The 15889-nt window shown below is 40.3% G+C and overlaps 1 protein-coding gene across 1 annotated transcript in view; it reads right to left on the bottom strand.

Annotated features, from left to right (window-relative positions):
* Positions 1–15889, bottom strand: part of tbx15 (T-box transcription factor 15) — a 33673-nt gene that overhangs the window by 16495 nt on the left and 1289 nt on the right. Inside the window, exons 2-4 of the mRNA XM_085249827.1 lie at positions 10417–10624; positions 7550–7651; positions 149–320 (exon numbers count right to left, since the gene is read on the bottom strand). Coding sequence (XP_085105953.1) covers positions 149–320; positions 7550–7651; positions 10417–10624 — 482 coding nt within the window. The remainder of the gene's footprint in view (positions 1–148; positions 321–7549; positions 7652–10416; positions 10625–15889) is intronic.

Genomic DNA, 15889 nt, shown 5'->3' with positions numbered 1-15889 from the left:
AGAATTTGCTTATTTCACACTACAATTGTGGAGGGGGTAGATTTGACCAGACATCAAAGTGGAAGTGATGAAACATCCAGACTCAAAAGTGCCATAACAGATGTTTTGTTGTTGTTAACTTAGTAGCAGAGAAAAGTCTTGTGCTTACATGCCCCTGGTCATCCAGCTCGTTGTTGGTGAGTTTGAGCTTGTCAAAGCTGACCACCTGCCTCATCCACGTGTCCCCTGAGGCCAAAGAATCTGGGTGGATGTAGACCCGCGGAGGAACCGGAGAGTCTGCGTTTCCCGCCACCATCCACTTGGAGCTGTGGTACACATACCTAGAAAACACAGTGGGAAACCTGGTTTAAGCAACGCTGGCGCACACAAACGGATACACGAGGATGAGTCTGAGCTTATGCTAGAAATACAAAGGTTTCATTTGACATTGCATGTTCTAGAAGACCTGTGCATGTTTAAATCGAGTAACTCTAAATGTTATTGTAAACTTGTTTTTTTCTATGTCTCTTCACTGAGACTTCTTCTGCTTTGATTTCTTAATCATGTTCCCCAGAAAGTTAGTCCATGACTAGTATTCCCTCCCCACTTCACTGTTTTGAAAACTCATTTGAGGTTATTTGAGGGTTAGAGGGGTTATTATAAAGCCTGTTTGGATTTCAAATAAGCTGGAGTGATTTTCTTTTTTCGCTTCGCTGGAAAACAAACTCCAAACACTCGGCCACGTTGCCACAACACCGGCTGTTAAAAAACTCATCTGCTGTTTCTTCATTGCGCTTGAAATTTCTAACAAGCGCAACATAAAATATTCCATATGCAGTCGCACGCTCTGCTGCATAGTTTCAATTAAGCAAAGCCGTAATATTTGACGATGTTGTGTGTGAGTTTGGGTACAATGGGGCGACCCACCCATTAAACAGCAGGGAGAGAGGGAGAAGAAAGCGAGAGAGAAAGAAAAAAATGTGACAAAAGTAACTGACTTTTACCCTCATTTTAAAAAGAAATGACAAGCCACAAGTTAACTCTGTGTGCGCTGATTAAAAAAACAGGAAAGGACAAAGAAAGGAATGAGTGCGATGGAAAACAAGGGAATAATGCAAGAAACAATGAGGGGGAATTAAAATGCGTGGAGACGAGACGGGCGGCCTTCGGGAGAGACGGACACAATGAGGGAGATGAAATCAGCAGACGGAAAGGTGAAGGAGAGATAGGAGTGAAGCGCCGAGAGAGGCTGAGAGTGAGTGCGGGAGAGAGAGTGGGAAGCACAGCTGTTTGCTTTTAGTTCTGGCCCTGCGCTCACTTGAAAGTGTTTTATCTGCAGCGTCTCTGCCAAAGTCATCACTCACCCCTGAAACATGGACAAAACTCTCATTTGGTCCTTTTGTTATTGCCTTGAAGGGCTGCACCACCCCGTTTTACCACACATTTATGTCCAAGACCAAAAATAAAAAGAATATACCAACTCGGCCTCTTTGTGAGCATTTGAAAAAGCATATAGGGGGTGTTTTTGGGAATGCTGGCAAACACACCCTCTGGCCACCATATTGGAGCTAAAGTCAGTATGCTATATTACATTTGTAAGTAAATGTTTGTCAGACAGGAGGAGTGGTTCGTGCTCTGTTTGGGAGCTTTGTGTTTTTCACTTTGCGCTGCATTGTTGTTTTTTAACTTTTGCTTTTAGGAGCCTTGCATGTTTAAAAAGAATGAAGCTTAGCCAGTAAGATTAAGTCCAAAGAAAGTTAGGATTGAGAGTCCCGTTTTTGCATTGCTACAAGCTGGAGCATTTAGCCATGACCCCTTACATATGCCTATGACACTCCAACAGCTCGCACACATCACAGCATTGAAAAGCCTGGGAAGGCCCGTGTGCTGGGTACACTGATGTGTGCGTTTTTAGCAAACAAACTCTTAAAAATCCTCACAAGAACGTTTTCAATGCTGGACTAGTAAAAAGTCATTCAGCTTACTTAATATGTTTTCTTAAGTGGCTTGGACTTGAGGAGTGAAGACGCATACGCACACACAGACACCGACTGAACTGCAGGCTGCATCTGCAAATGGTCTTTGTTAACAGCCTCGTGTCTAATGCACTCCACAACCACACAAGCCAAAGTTTTCATTGGTATTTCTTCCTCTCTCTCCCCTGTTTGTTACACCATAAACAGTGTAATCATCACAGGAATCCAGTTTTCAGCAAACCATGACGAAGCTGAATGTTTCTGCACAGTTTGCAGAAACCACATGATGAGATGCCATATTAAGCCAATTTGATTCTGGGGGGTTTTTACACTCATTATTCCAATCCATTTCATCATTCATTAATCTATGATGGATTTGTTCTTTGTGGATTTCCCACGCACCAAAACAGGAGTTTACATGAGATTTCTCCCCACTCCTGATCACTGTTATGACATGTTTTTACCTGGTGTTTTGACCTGAACAGGTGTAATAATAATATAATATGTATCTTCCTTTTTTTCTCTTATTTTTGCTCCATTTTTGGTCTCCACCAAAATTGAATAAAATATCGGTTGGTAATAATTCTCTGGTTGTTTGTTATCATGAATGATAACATATATACTCCCACACTGAAACTTTATAACAAATACATCTTCTTCCCGATTGTAAATATCAGTTAAAATATAACATGTATAAAAGGTATTTATTAAAATGTCTTTGCTTGCTATTAAATGCAGAGATTTGGTACAGTTAACAGAAATCCCTATTTGACTACCGTGTTATCTAATATCACCTCCACACATGGCCCTGACTTTTGACCTTAACACAAACACACATGCATATGCAGACCCACAAAGGATGCCAGGCGTTTCTGTAATTTCCTGTTTGGACTGCTGTTTAGGGTTATGCTCAGCGTAGTAGAGAACGTGTTAAGAAAGGAGGAAACTTTAGCCCCAAACAGGACTGGAAATCTGATTAGTCCCTCGCTTTCATCTTCCATAAATCTGCCATCTGGCACCAGCACGATCAATAAAGACCGGACTTTATGTGACACTCTTACTGGGCAGATGGGGGTGAGGGGAGGGGAACTTCGTCCCTCAGCCAGCACCAAACCATACAGCTGACAAAACTGAACTGCAACGCCTGGCCCAATTCTCAATTTTCTCTGTCTCTCACACACACAGACACACAAACACAGTCATATAGACTGGGACACTGAAACACACAAATAGAAAAACACACAAGAAAAAAGAAGGGAAAAATGGTTGTCAGTCTGTATGTGTCTGTATGCATACACATGTGTGTGTGTTTGTCCAGCTCATCACACGTATACTCTTACAGAGGCTGGCATGCACATAAAAACACATATTTACACACTTGCCAAGCCCGGACAGTATATTGAGTTACTGTACTGACAGAGTAAATATTGCTATTGAGTTACCATTCAGGGTTGACTTCTGAGTTTGTAAGAGAAGACCAGCAGCTCTCCGTATGCATACACGTGTGCTCTTGATTTTCTATGCTTGGGAGGCCCAAACTGCCCTGCGAAGTTATTTTGTAAGTTCTCACAGGACCCGTGAAGCAGGGTTACTGTTTATAAGAAAAATACTGGGATTATTCAAAGCTGAAAGTGGGCTTAGGGTTCAGATGAGGTACCGGTTAAGGCTGATGTCAAAGTGGTCCTCATAAGTATGTCAGACTGAAGGCCCAATGAGGCGTGTTTCCCCTTTGAGTACGCATTCCTTAATGTTAGGCTTCACTCATTTTTATATGTGTGTTTCTATTTATATACAAAGATCTAAGGTCCTCACAAACTGCCATAAAGAAAAAGAATGTCTGGAATTGATGTGATTACATGAATCTGGCTTTGAACGATCAGATGAGTTTTGAGGAATGAACGGCGGCTGTGCATGCAAATCTGACAAGGCTCTTTGGGTGTGTGTGTGTGTGTGTGTGTGTGTGTGCTGTTGCTCTTTTAATTGTTTCTGAGTATCATATGGGTTCTTTTATTTCTATACTTATGAAGATCAAACAACAGTCAAGAAGGTTGATTTACTTTTACAACTTGACTTTTCAATGGAGACTATGTTTAAGATATAGTTGGTGAACCCTGGTTGGAGGAATTACTGTCTATCTTTGGCTGTTTCTGTGCCTTTTCTACGTGTGTGTTTTCCTGCTTCAACACAAAAGAACCAAACACAATCCTAACAGAATATTTGCTAATAGAAGCAAATAAACATTTGTTTAAAGAAAGTTAAGGACAGTCAATTTTCCAGTCAACGTACATTTACAGCATTTTTAAAATTAAGATGGGATTAGTTTATAGGGTTGGGAAACTATGATTGACCCCATGACTAAAGTAACGTAATTATTTTTGCATACATCTGTCTTTTATCCCTGTAGATGTCTGTGAATATGTTGGTGGCTGTTTGATCCATTTTCCCATTTCTGTGCAGGAACCTGCGCATGTTAAAGCAAAACTGCAACGTGCACTGCCACACACTCGAAGCAATGAGGTATGCTTGAGGAGCCAGACAGACCCCACGCTCAATGGCCTTAACTCAGAACGAACCAAATGACTGTCCACATAAAAGAAGTGTAATATATGGAGATTTAATGAGCGTGGTACCAATGAGACGTTCCTAAGCAGGGGCAGTGAGCCCAAGTAAAGCAAGTCGATTCCAATAAAGACCTTATTTCCAGACCCCAAACTCCCTGGGACTCTGAGACACACCAGTGACAGCTCCCAGCTCAGTTTGCAAAGCCCTGTGGTAAATTCCCCAGCCAGGAAGAAAATCCTATTTAATTTTACAAGATCTTCTGGCCTCTAAAAATCCTCCATGTCTTGGTTCGCTGGTGGGAGAGCAAGGAGAGGCGGCAGGGCAGAACGTCTGCTATACGCTCTGGTGGAAAACTTTACATTATTAAACAATGAAATGAAATGAAGGGTGCAGGGAGGTCAAATAAAATGCACTGATTGCAGAAGTCACTTTATTTTAATTTGCTAATTTGTCTTTTATGCAGACTTTTATTTCTTCCTGATGAATGAATTTTAATTGAGTTTGAGTGGTCGTGGGGGGAGTGGAGATTCTCTGCAGGGAATGACATGGTTTTGTTTTGCAGAAAGAGAGGGGATCTATTTGTGGTGCACTCAGCTTTTGAACAAATAGTCACTCTCACACGAAAACAAACTAGCTCGCTGCAATCATCTTTCGTGCAACAAAACTATCTGCTTTAAAAATATGCCCTGTAAAACACTGCCGATACACTCAGATCTACCACACACACGCAATTATGTTGCCACTAAGTCAGTCAATTTGATCATTATTAATACATATATGTTTTTAAAGTGCTTGAGCGCTATATCAATTTATCTATCCAGACAAAAGAAAAAAAATAAAGAGCTGTTTATGTTTTCTCATCATTGAAAAACATTGTTTAAACATCTGAAATTAAATCCACGCTGCAAGTTAAAAACACACTTCCAATTTAAGCTGAAGATGTCAACCATAACTTTTGGATTATAAGAACTAACATGAATATTTTCTTAAACTATAGCTAAAGAAGGAAAAGTATTATTATTATCAAACATAAGACAGGTTCCATTTTTTCTTCTGAATTTTGAATATTGATTATGATGATGCAACAAGCGCAATAAAAAAAAACTGCAGCAACAGAGCAGGAGAGAAATGGAAAATGTGTTTAATGCTTAAAAGCACTTCATCGTATAGCTCACGGCTAAATAGTTGCATTATAAACATCACTAAGTATGAAAAGAGCATCGCAGAGAGGTTAAAATGTAAGAAAAAAGCTTCGCCACTCTGTGACAGACTGTTTGGATCAATTGTTCAGCAACTGAAGTTCAGTTTTAAACAACTTCACGGAATCTAAAGAAGTGTCAGTGGTGAAGTTAAATCTGCACATATGACAACAGCACAGGAAACAAGGGTGCAGGTTCTAAACTGCCCTGTCTGCAATCAGGACCTATAACCTATCATTTAATCCATGTTTTTCCCCATTTCCCCAAAAAATGTATAAAACTTCAGATCTTAAAGATTTGATAGGTGCTGTGGTGCTAGTTTCACTTAAATAAAGATTTGCATTCTGTTTTTATTCACATTACATGACAGCACACCAACCTTTTTAGAACAGGGTTGCATTTGTTTCGATCTTAAGTTTTCAGTTTTCCGTAACAATGGTTAGACCGAGTGAAACAAATGTGCTGGGAGAAGACGCAACATCTACAAAGTAAGTCATTGTTGGATTTTGTGTTATCTTTAGGATTAGACATTCAGGTTATTACACCTCACCTTTGCTAAATGAGATTTTTCTGTCTGCTTTGCTGTGATTGCTTTTAGTGCTTAGGGGAACCCACTGCCAAATCACTTGAAACACAAATAGCAGCATCTGTGAAAAAAACTTTGTGATTGAGATAAGTATGTAGGTCATGGGTTATTTGCCTTATTATTGCTTCAGGACAAAGTTCCAGCCTGTATTAGCAATAATAAGAATAAAACCAGACGTGGTCTGTGTAGAATATGTGCAGGTGAACCCCAGCCTAGAAAACTTGGACAGTCAGCTACGGCAGCAGCAGGTAGATGTGCAGCGTTGCATTTTTCCCATTTTGACCTCATTTTTTCCACCCGTTTCCCTGATTAGACTCGAATACTGAGTGTTATCCTATTTGCAGGCAGACTCTGGCTCTGCTGCTTGGCCAGTGGGATGATGAATACATTTCAATCTCCTCTCTCTGGCTCTGACTTCAGGGGCCAATACTGTCTGCCTGGATATCAGTCTTATTGCATATCCAGAGAGATTCATCACATGCGAGCCTTCTTCCTACACATGCTCTCCTTAATCAAATGATGGGAGCAACTACTTTTTCCTGCTCGGCCAAGAAGACGACAAGAACACCTCAAGTAGCCGTTTTGAAAAATGTGAAGCAGGAAAAAAGCTGCAATATCTTTGTTTAATCCAAATCCTGTTATGTACGACACCAACATGAGAAATGGTAGGAAGATGAGAACAATCCAACTAGGTCAAAATGTTTACGCTCCATCCAGCGTTTTGAGAATCATCCAGGAAAGTAGAGTTTTGCGTCCAGCTACAGCAGCAGCAGGGTGCAGGCTCGCTCGTGCGTTCCCACACAGAGATGTGACTGTGCATGTTTAGCCGTGCAGGGTTATTGGGCAAAGAGACTGCTACTTTCAGAATGAAGCGAACAAAAGGTATCCTTCTGTTGCTGATAGATAACATCTGCATAGTCGACCATGTTTAATGGCTTTGATAAAATACAATTACTTAGTATTTTCGCCACAGTTTAATTCTTGACGTGGGTGAAAAGCATCTGAAAGAACATTTAGACCATCACGGGACATTAAACTTTCCCACCAAAACCCAAAAGAACGAAATCATTTTTGATTTAATGGCATTTGGGTAGGGAGAAGTCCATTTCTGCATTTGAAAGGGAGTAGAACAGGAAGGGAACATAAATAAACTTTCGTTAGCGAAGGACCTCTGTTTTAGATGCTACTCACTAGACTAGGCTACATCAACCTTCACGCCCATTAATGTTTGTGCAAACAGGAGGTACCTGTATCTCTTGTTGTCCACAGGCACTATGTCCATGGCAATGTAGTACTGCTGATGAGGGTCCAGACCTGCTATCTTTACACGCATGGCTGGAAACATCCTCCTAGAGGGAAAAAAGCAACATATGGTAATAGATGTGAGAGCAATTTATTTCAAAATAACAACATACTACATAAATATATAAAATTTATATAAAATGTAATGGTTTTGTGATTTTCATTAGCTCATTCTTCAGATGAAGTGACTGTGCTACTAAGAAAAGGGGGTCTCTTTTTTACTCCTACTGTGGAGTATAAAACATATTTATGGCTTTAAATATTTACAAAAAAAGTTTAAAAAAAAGAAAAGACAGGAAGAAAAATTGGGAACAAAAACAAGAACACAACAAAGAAATGCTGCTGTATGCACATCTGTCACCCTAAACGCTCCTGATGTTTGTCATGATGCAGCACTGCCGACTGTGCAGACACTGGTATTAGGAGCATGAAAAAAATACACTAATGATCATAACCACCACATTAAATGGTGAATTACACTAACAACAACAATAACAATTATATTAATAATGATAACAATACAAGAACATTGATTTAAAAATATTTAATTAAACTTTTTTCAGCTTTTGCTCTGTCAGCCTTCCCTCTCTGTAATGAGGAAACATTAGTGTGTATTCATTCATTTGAACAGTCCGGCTATTGTTGACGCAGGGATGTGAGACAGCACGCAGGCACATTTTAGGCTGTTTATGCTCATTAAAACAGGCGATAAGTAGACTAATTATTCAAGACATTGGAATCTCACTTCGTTTGATTTTCCAAAGATCCCAGATTTCTGTGTACAGTTTCAATTAGCCCTGATTATTCCTTTAATAGCCATAAATCCAGTCTGGACAACTTCTGCCTTGTACAGCTGACAGTCTTCTGAGCTTTACATATTATCTCCAGATTTATTTAATATTTTAAATCACATGTATTTTTTTTACGTTTCTTGAACATATTTTTTAATTATCCCCTTTGCATCTATAAGAAAAATGCTATTATGCTATATATATATATATATATATATATATATATATATATATATATATATATATATAGTTGATTTTTCTGTGTGTATCATTTCCATTATTGAAGTGGAGAAGAATCCTCATTGTATTATCCATTCTGCCAAGCCAGTGACCCCTGACCTTTGGCTTTTAACAATACTGTGCAGGTGTATTACCTTATTTTAAAACAGTTGAAACTGCCTTTTATCCTGTATCGATGATTTATTTGGATTTTATGCCTAAATATTATCAACCAGCTCTTCATATTTGGAAACTATAGCCTGCAAAGCCTGAGACTGGAAGTGATGCAAACCGCATGAAAAATGTCCAATTTAAAGGGAAAAACTGCACCCATATTAAATAAAAGTTTGTATATGGAGAGGGAGACATTTCAGCTTAATTCCTCATTTTGCACTTCAAACGCCGCGTTGTTCGGCTGTGCGTTTAACGGTCGTAAATCGGGGCCTGCCTAATGAGAAAAGAGGGCTGTTTTCTTGCTTCCCTTCTCTTCTGGATTTATGAGCTTATTATGAGCAGGCCGTGAAATACGTTCGGCGACGGTCGCGTCCGCCTTCACTCTGCTTCGGCGCAAACTGATTGCTGCTCTATTTATGAGCCGATTACCAATTTAAACCCAATTCATAAAAACGGCCAAGTGTAGTGTGTGACGGCGGGAGGAGGGCGACATGAGACCGTATTTCAATCTGAAGAGAGGAAGAGCTGAGAAACAGCTTTGGGTATATTTGAACTCAGGTTTCCAAAGTGTTGCAACAGGAAAAGAAAAAAGCTCAATAGGATGGACCAAAGCAGATCTCATAATAATTCTTCTAAATGTAAAACAAATACAACTCACCTGTTAAACTGAAATAATAATGATAATAATGTAGTGTGCGATATTTTTAGAATTTATTTTTTTAGCTGTGTTGCAGAAAGGAAAAAGCAGTTCTCCCACAGGCCTACATACATTTCTACTATAGTTAGGGAATGGAAGTGTTTTTAATTATCAATACTGCTAGTAGTAGTAGTATTGATAATAATAATATTTTTAATAATAATAATTTTAATAATAATTTTAATAATAATAATAATACAAACATGAATGAGATTTTTACATGAACATTTCGCAGTGTTTCCTAAACATTTTGATTCAATAGACCTAAAACATTTTAAAGAGGCAAATTGTTCTACGGAAGTGTAAAGAGTATCAGTGTAATTAGATGGAATAACAGATACAGTGTTAAAGGGGGCTATTTGCCTTCAAGTGGAAACATTATCAGAGGTGTTGTTAGTCATGCCGACTGTTGTGGAGCGAGCGGGGAAATGTCGGAAACGCACGGCGCTGCGGGCGCAGGGATAAAGGTACTTCCTTCAGGATCCGCAGGTCAACTTCTGTTCTCGCTCCGTGTTTGGACTGTTGGCCCGAGAGAGCACAAAAAAGCCGGAACATGTTACAGAGATTAATTAGAAGCAGGTCTCCTTCTTTTCCGACATCAGGAATAACCTGCCGCGTCACGAGGGCCTGAACGCAGCACTGCGGCCTGCATGTGCAACACATTAACACCCTCCAGACAGAGCGCAGAGGTGTGTGTGTGTGTGTGTGTGTGTGTGTGTGTGTGTGTGTGTGTGTGAGAGAGAGAGAGAGAGAGAGAGAGAGAGAGAGAGAGAGAGAGAGAGAGAGAGCGAGAGAGTGAGAGAGAGAGAGGCCTGCGGGAGAGACTTGTTTTCATACGCTTACCTCTAATTAAATAAAATAAAGGGAAAAAAAAGATGGGTGGATGTGTGTGATAAGTTTGGATGGAGCAGGGGGTGTATATGAACCTTACCTGCCGGCTTTGGTGATGATCATCTCCGTGCCGATGTCGTGGAAGCGCTTCCACAGGTCCGCGCACTGCAGCTCCACCTGAATCTCATCCATGGAGGCCGGGGGAGACGGGTCGCAGGGGCCCGGGGCCAGATCGGCAGATGAGCCGAAAGAACACGACGTCCTCTCGGCTAGACCTTCTCCGTCCGAGCCGGGACTCGCCTCTGAGTCTGAGGGGGGAATGAGGAAGATGAGAAGGCAGCTCTGAAACAGTGGAATTAAGCGCTTTAAGCTTTATGCAGGAAACTTGGCACGGCCAGAAAGTACAGCGCGGTTCTCTCGGCTGACTCCAAATCACCTGCCGGCTACAGCCGGAGAGAAGCGTTTGGCTTACTGGCTCAGGCTCGTCATGGAGTTCTGGGTCGGTGTCAAAAGCAGAATAAATGCTGCGTAAAGGCCTTTGAAAAGCGACTTAGAAAATATTAAATTTTAAGTCGGGCCACACAATGAAGAATTCTACTGGGAAACATTTAGCAAATGAAATTTCCCCTCAAGTGTTCCTCCTGGACCAAGTTTTACAGACTGACCGTTCAAAGTCATCAGCGCAGTCACAGCGTTAGACCAGATAAAACGTTGCTCCGATCTTGAAGCAAATCCAGACCTACAGGAGAGCTTTTCCATCTTTCTGAGCTTCTAATTCCCCCAAAAAACAACCAGAGTGACCTCACTTTATTTCACGTCGCCCTATTTCAGTGTGCTTTAAACTAGCAGGCTACTATACAGCGGACAAAATAAAAAGCACACCGAAGAAATTCGAGTGGCTTTCTGTGAGAAGTTCAATTTACTCCGTTGAAATACGTCGCCCAAGCTGTAGCTGTGTTATTTACATCAGAAACACTTGTTACTTAAGTTTGCATTCTACACTAAAAAAGCTACTTTCTTGTAATAATAATAGAATTAATTTTAAAAAACGCTGTAAAACCCCCAAATCCCTTCCACCGAAAGAGGAATGTAGACTTACACAACCAGCAGTTGCTCTGCCCCCTTTTCTCTGCTTGAATCTGTAATGTGATTTAACACATGTGATGTCTTTTAGATTTAAAATTTCAACCTTTAGGGCTTAAATATAAAAAAAAAAGATCATCTTTTTTTTCCAGCTGGGTTGCCAAAAACTTCACTGCTCAAATCTTTGAACCTGCACTTTATCCAGATAGAAACCTTCACAAGATCACCACATGCTTTCTCTCGTTTCACTTTTCTCAGAAATAGTTTATAGCCGAATATCCTACACACTTTCCAACACCACCACCACTACCACCACCACCACCACCCAGAAAGTAAAAAATAAAAGAATCTAATAATGTATTATTTATTGAGGGCCCTGACACAAGGAGGTTGACTTGGCAGACTAAGGGCACACAAATATGGTTATGTAAATGCAGAGCTGCTGAGAGACTGGACAGAGTCCCAGGCGAAAAAAACACCGAGGCGCAGGCCGAGCCAACCCTGCTGGAAACAAGAGAGTGAAGGGGAGAGATAGGAAGAGCAGGGGGCGAGGGGTGCAGTGACCACAGAGAGACGGAGAAAGTCTTTCTATCATCTTCTTGGGAGATCCTTCCAGTGTCACTGCAGCCAGTGAGGACTGTCACACATGATTCCCTTTAACTGTTCACACTCATGCACACAGTCATTCAGCTGCCCCCTCACACTTTATAAACACATGCTCCTGGTGCCAAAGGAAGAGGACAGGATGGAGGGCTTAAGTGAAATGAAGAAAAAATCACGTCTGTATTGCTCTAATTAATTTTTAAAGGGGCCTGTAAGGTTAGATCAAGCAAACTCAGGGCTTTCAATGAAAATTAAACACCTTATTTTATTAAGATAAACAGACTTCTATTGTTAACCTGCTTTAGACATTTGCTTTTATTCTTTTTTTTTATTGGTATATAATTTTCATATAATGTTTTGGCCTAGGGTTGAGTGTTTTCAGCCTTGCACCACCATCAGTCTCAATAATGTCCGCAGTGAAGTTTGATTAACTCTGTTTCAAGCTGTGTGGCACAACTGTAAGTCTGTCACCAAATTAAAATAAGAAGCTCAAATAAGGGTATAAATCTACAAGAATATCATTTGTCAGGTTTCAGTGTTGAATTGGGGTCTTCTAATAATCTAAACACATTTGCTAGTTCACTCTAACAGTAACGAGGTTCCAAACAAATAAAGAATGCGAACTTCTGTGCCATCAAAATTAAGCTCGATTGGAATATTTGCAGTAAACATGGGCTGAAAAGCTACCCTGTGCAATCCACTATTGGCATCTCAAGCTAGTTGATGGTGTGTGAAGCAGAGGCGCTCAGAGGAAACAGATGCATTCCAGACAGCATGAGCAGCTCGATTAAATGAGATAATTTTGGTATGAATGTCTTCAAGATGCAGAGGGGGCGAACCAAAGGACCAAGCTGGAGCCGGGCCGCCCTGACACTAGGCTGAAGGACCTGTCCTCTGCCACTCGGCGGCTGCACACACACACGAACGCAGAGCTCTAAACCTAAATGACAAACAGGCAAACATACCTAGCAGCAGGTAGAGCTCAATGTGTGCGTTATGTCCATGTGTAGATTTAAATGGCACGTCTGAGGTCAGGTCACAGTTTAAGAACTCAGAGCAAATGTGTCAAAATCGAGCAAAACAGGAAACACAGCATAAAACCTTTAGTCCAGAGTCGCACAGCGCCAAGATTATAAGACCTGGGTTTTTGTTTCAGAGCTTAAGTTCCCACTTTATGCTGAACAAATAAAAACTGACATTTATTGATAGACAAAAATTTGCCCACTCAGCAGAATTCTGTCATGACATCTGCTGTGGTTAGCTACACACACACACACACACACACACACACACACACACACACACACACACACACACACACACAAACAGAATATCACATAGGGCCAGCATCTTGTGGTTCTTTAAGCTCATGCCAGGCCTTATTACATTGAGACTAACACTGATGCTAAGCCACTAATTGGCCAGAACTGAATCGTCTGTGCTGTACATTACAGTGGTCTCTTGTGTTGCAGTTCACATTTTGTCACTACACTGTCAGCAGAACTCAAGCGGGGTTGAACTGTAAATAGATAGTTATTAATATGTTAATAAGGAAAATGCTGGAAGTAATGAGGAAGTAGATTATTGTTATTTGAATTTATTTTATCACCAATTAAAACTTCAAGATCGGATCTATATCATCAGTGTAAAATACTGGTTTAAATTATCGAGTATAGATGTCTTATTAATTTCCTTCTAATGAACAGTACTGACCTTTTTAACCTGATTTGGGCTGCAACACTTCAAAACAATTCCACAAGTAGGTAATATTACAAATCATGCAACTTTTTAAAAAATTGAAAATAGATGCCAAATATATCCCTTTGAAATGATCTGCAAATATCCGTTTGATGTTGGGGTGCACTGATAAAAGATGTCATGTCTTAGGTTGCAAAACTGGAAAAACGCCATCTGAAGTGGACAGCGGCGGTTTGCCCAGCATGAAACCAGTGAGTAACACCATCCACACCGTGAGAGCACCTGTTTCCTACACTGATGCAGACTGGAAGTAAGCAAACTTCAAGCCCATCTCTCTCTATCAGCTTGCATGCTTACACAGAGAGGGAGCTTTTGGAGAAATGGCAAACAGAAGGAGCGGTGTAGTGACATTAATATATAATTTTACATTGACCTTAATAGGTTATAAATACCCGATTTTTAGCAAAATGTCAGTTTGTTGCATGGCTTCAGTTCTGCATATTAAAAAGTAATTATTATAAATTACCGCCATACAAATCGCATAATTCTGAATTCACAGTAGATGTAGTTTAACTTGTTAATCGATGTTTTAATGGATAAATATTATGAGTGTGTGGTGGAAGTAGTTCTGTGAGGTCTAACAAAACAACGTTTTTTCAGAGCTAACTGAGCTGCTGAGCTCTTCCAGGCAGGCTGTTAAATCCGAGCCTGGTTCAGTTCTGTGCTTGTCTCGGTCCTGCCCTTGTCTTTGAGGCTAATAAACGTGTTATACGACCAGCCGGCTTCCAGCATCGCCTGGAGTTGAGTAAAAATAAAATCACTCCGTTAAGGATTCCTCTAAACCACATAATCTGACCACAGAGACTCGCTGTTCTCGGTCACCTCCGCCCGACGCGCCAAAGTGGAGGCTTTCGGACTCAAGCAGGGCCCGCGGAACCTGCCAGGAATCCGCCTGCTAATGAGCGGGACAGAGGGACCAGGAACTGGTCCACTCAGCCACAAATTCTGAAACTATACAAAAACTATGAGGAGATGAACTTAGAGACCTTTCTGCTCCCCGCTGCAGCCAAAAACAACATTTTAGTAAATGACTTGAAGGTTTTTTTTCAGTGACTATCAAGCTTTATTTTTTCTTGATGCGTTTACCCTTTCAAACACATACAGAAACGAGCTGCTTGTAATCAGCGTTTAGTTCCACCTTCCTCATTTCACCACGGACGGCCTTCAATAACAACAAACTTCCCAAGAGAGCTCCTGGGAGGCAAACCCTCGAGAAAACTATAGTTTGGTTTTGTTTATTCGCTTTTGTTATTTTTATTATTATTGCTTTTACTCTTTAAGGTTTGCGTTTGGATCCGTTTGAAGACCGGAGAGTAGCCGTGCGACCCCAAAGGTCAGACTGCTGCAGGCGGCGAGGTAGTGTTGGCCTGAGACCGTCTGAGCTAGCTCAAGGCTCAAAGCTCAGCTTCTACCTTTCTGCGCATTCATACAAACATTTAATGAGCAGTGATGCGGTTATGATAGAACTTGATTCACACAGGCCCACGCGGCGAACTAATGTGAATTCACATGTGCATAGCGCACATTATCTACACGGCTCATTTAGTCCTCTATATTAATTTTACTTTTCAAGTGACCGACTTAACAAAAATCTTTTTTCGTGAATGATTTTAAAGATAAAACTAAATTGAATTGCAGCTGAAACCCGTGAAGCGAAAAACGAACATTGTGAACTCAAAGGGAAGCCTCAAGGTATTTAAAACAAAAAACAAACAAAAAAAACAGTCAGGGTTATTTTGCAGGGTTACTTAATCTCCACGCATTACGCCTTAAGATTGCTGAGACAAAACAGATTATGTTTTATTTAAAATAATTATATTGCGCAATGAAAATATAGAAATGCTGACTTGGCGCAAAAAACTTACAATGAAGTTTGTTTTGAGCTGCAAAAAAGCTATGATTTAAAAATTAAAATAAAAAAAGAACAAACTATATAAACTTATTTTTCTTAATTGCTTCATCGCGCATGCTTGTTTTAAGGATACGTATAAAACTACTTACAATAAAATATAATTATTTTTTGCCACGCTTTCTAAACTGTGATATTTATTTCACTCCGTTGTTATTGTTATTATTATTATTTAGTTTTCCTTTGCTTTTACACAACCCGCCTTTCCACTACTTGAGTG

This window comes from Mchenga conophoros, linkage group LG16 (genome assembly GCF_057382185.1).
Source record: "Mchenga conophoros isolate Kocher_MC1m ecotype Shallow Benthic linkage group LG16, M_conophoros_male_GT1.1, whole genome shotgun sequence".
NCBI lineage: Eukaryota > Metazoa > Chordata > Actinopteri > Cichliformes > Cichlidae > Mchenga > Mchenga conophoros.
Note: the sequence above shows the minus strand (reverse complement) of the source record. Positions and strands in the feature narration are given on the sequence as shown.